The following is a 2,070-nucleotide window of genomic DNA, read 5'->3' on the forward strand; positions in this document are numbered from 1 at the left end:
GGGTCTGCTCTGTGGAGGTTTGAGAGTCGGCTCAATCACGGAAAGGACGTGTAGACCACGCCCAAGTCCGTGTGTTAGTCTCCGGGTGTATAGTGAAGACCTGAGCTCTCTGGACTTCTAGGAGTGCAGAGGAGTTATTGTGCGCATGCGCGTATCCACCCCAGGGCTCAATCAAAGGCGGCGGGAAGTTGGTTTTCTGAGTAGCAACTGAGCTACTTGAAGATGGATTGGAGACGACGGACCAATAAGCAAATATCTCATTGGTTTAGCGCTCTCAGGGTCCCGAATATAGAGCTTCCCATTGGGCCGTTCAAGCAGAGCGGGGCGTAACTCCCGGGGCTCCGCCCCGCGCCTCGGCCCAGCCTTGGGGGTCCAGGGCTGAGGGTGCGGAACATAAGTAAGCGGGTCTCGACCCTACCCCCTCTCGTCCTTGTTGGGGCCGCCGCCGCCGCTGCTGCCCGCTCTCCGTGCCATTCCCTCGGTCCCCGGCCGCGCGGAGCCGGGATGCACTGCTCCTGCTGTGGGTCCTCATCATGGAGACCAAACGGGTGGAGATTCCCGGCAGCGTCCTGGACGATCTCTGCAGGTACCGCGGCGCTGTGCGCTACTCCGGCCCCCTTTGGTCCTTTGGCTCGTTTTTTCTCGGAGTCGACTACCGCAGAGGCCTCCCTGTCTCTCCCCCCGCCCACATTCTTGTCCTCGCTTTCCGGTCCCGCCGCTGCTCCCTTTCCCGGGGCGACCCTTCTTTCGGACGACACCACCCCTCTTTTTCCGCCGCAGAGCCTCCCTGTTTCTCACGCCCCTTCCAACCTTCTTCGCGGAGCCCTGGAATTTCCTCATTTTCTTAGTTCCCCAACTATTTTCTTTTTCCGTAAACGAAACTGCTTCGCGGAAGCCAGGATCCTTAGCGTTTTTTAGCTGCCCCCCTCCCCCCCTCCTATTGCTTTTTCTGCCTCTCTGACTTTTACAGACCGTTTTCCCCTCCTCCCACCGTCTCATTTCCTAATTCTGTTGAAAGACTGCAAGGTTTTAAATCTTAGAATCCCACGTCCTCAGACCTACGCAGGGAGCAGTTTTCAAACTTACCCTTTTCCCCGTGACATTTTCTGTAATTGCTATAAAGAATTCCTCTCTTGTTCATCCCAAAACTTATATTGGAAGGGGAACACAAAATCTAGAGCTGCTTTTCTGTTCATCACTTAATTTATCCTTCTTAAAAGAAATTCTCAACCGCAAGGTTTTAACTCATGGGTTACTTTTACAAGAGAAAATTTCTGCATTCTTGTTAGTTATGATTTCAGATAGCCAAACACGTGTAAAATGAACTTAAAATATATTTTTTCCCCTAAGTAAATTTTTTGGTTATCGCCAAATGTAAGGGGGTGTGAAATAATTGAAATGACAAGTGAGTAAAAACCCTGATAAAATAACACCTTTTCAATTATAGTTAAGTGTATTTATGTCTAAAAGTCTGACTTTGAGTAGTTGTGTTTCATTCACGCGGTTTTTTTGTTTTGTTTTGTTTTTTGCTTTTTGTTTTTAATGAGAACTAATATTTGTAGGGTTACTGTTGGGTGCCAGGCACTGGGTCATCCTTTAACATATTTTATTTAACCCTCAAAACAACCCTATTTGGTAGGTACAGTTAAGTTTTCATCTGACAGAGTCAGAGAGGTTGTCATTTACACAAGGTCACATTCATCGTGATTCGGAAAATCAAGATTTGAAGCCTATGCCTTAGACTCTACAATGCCTGTGCTTTTTCTCCTACGCCAGGTGGATGTAATAGAAAATCAAGTCTAACATTTTAAACTTCACAAAAGAAAGATACATGTAGATAAGTAAATAGAATAATTTTACAACAAATAAGAATGTCACTGTATTTCTCTGGTGATTGTATTCTAATTTTTGGAATATGATAGATTCAAATGAACCACTTAAGAGGCACTTATTTTCTATGATCCCAAGTTTTTAAGAAAAGAAAAAAAGATTTGATACATGTGTATGTCTGTACGGATAAATGACTAGAAGAACATATACCAAAAGTGGGATTATAATTTTCCTTATTCA

The 2,070-nt window shown here is 45.7% G+C and overlaps 1 protein-coding gene across 1 annotated transcript in view; it reads left to right on the forward strand.

Moving 5' to 3' along the window:
* Positions 1 to 322: 322 nt before the first annotated feature.
* The window catches only part of DCP2 (decapping mRNA 2), a 73,568-nt gene continuing 71,820 nt past the window's right edge, over positions 323 to 2,070 (forward strand). The window contains exon 1 of the mRNA XM_019659129.1: positions 323 to 586. Within this exon, the coding sequence (XP_019514674.1) occupies positions 534 to 586 (53 nt within the window). The 5' untranslated portion in view covers positions 323 to 533. The remainder of the gene's footprint in view (positions 587 to 2,070) is intronic.

The sequence above is a fragment of the Hipposideros armiger genome, unplaced genomic scaffold, assembly GCF_001890085.2.
Source record: "Hipposideros armiger isolate ML-2016 unplaced genomic scaffold, ASM189008v1 scaffold_296, whole genome shotgun sequence".
NCBI lineage: Eukaryota > Metazoa > Chordata > Mammalia > Chiroptera > Hipposideridae > Hipposideros > Hipposideros armiger.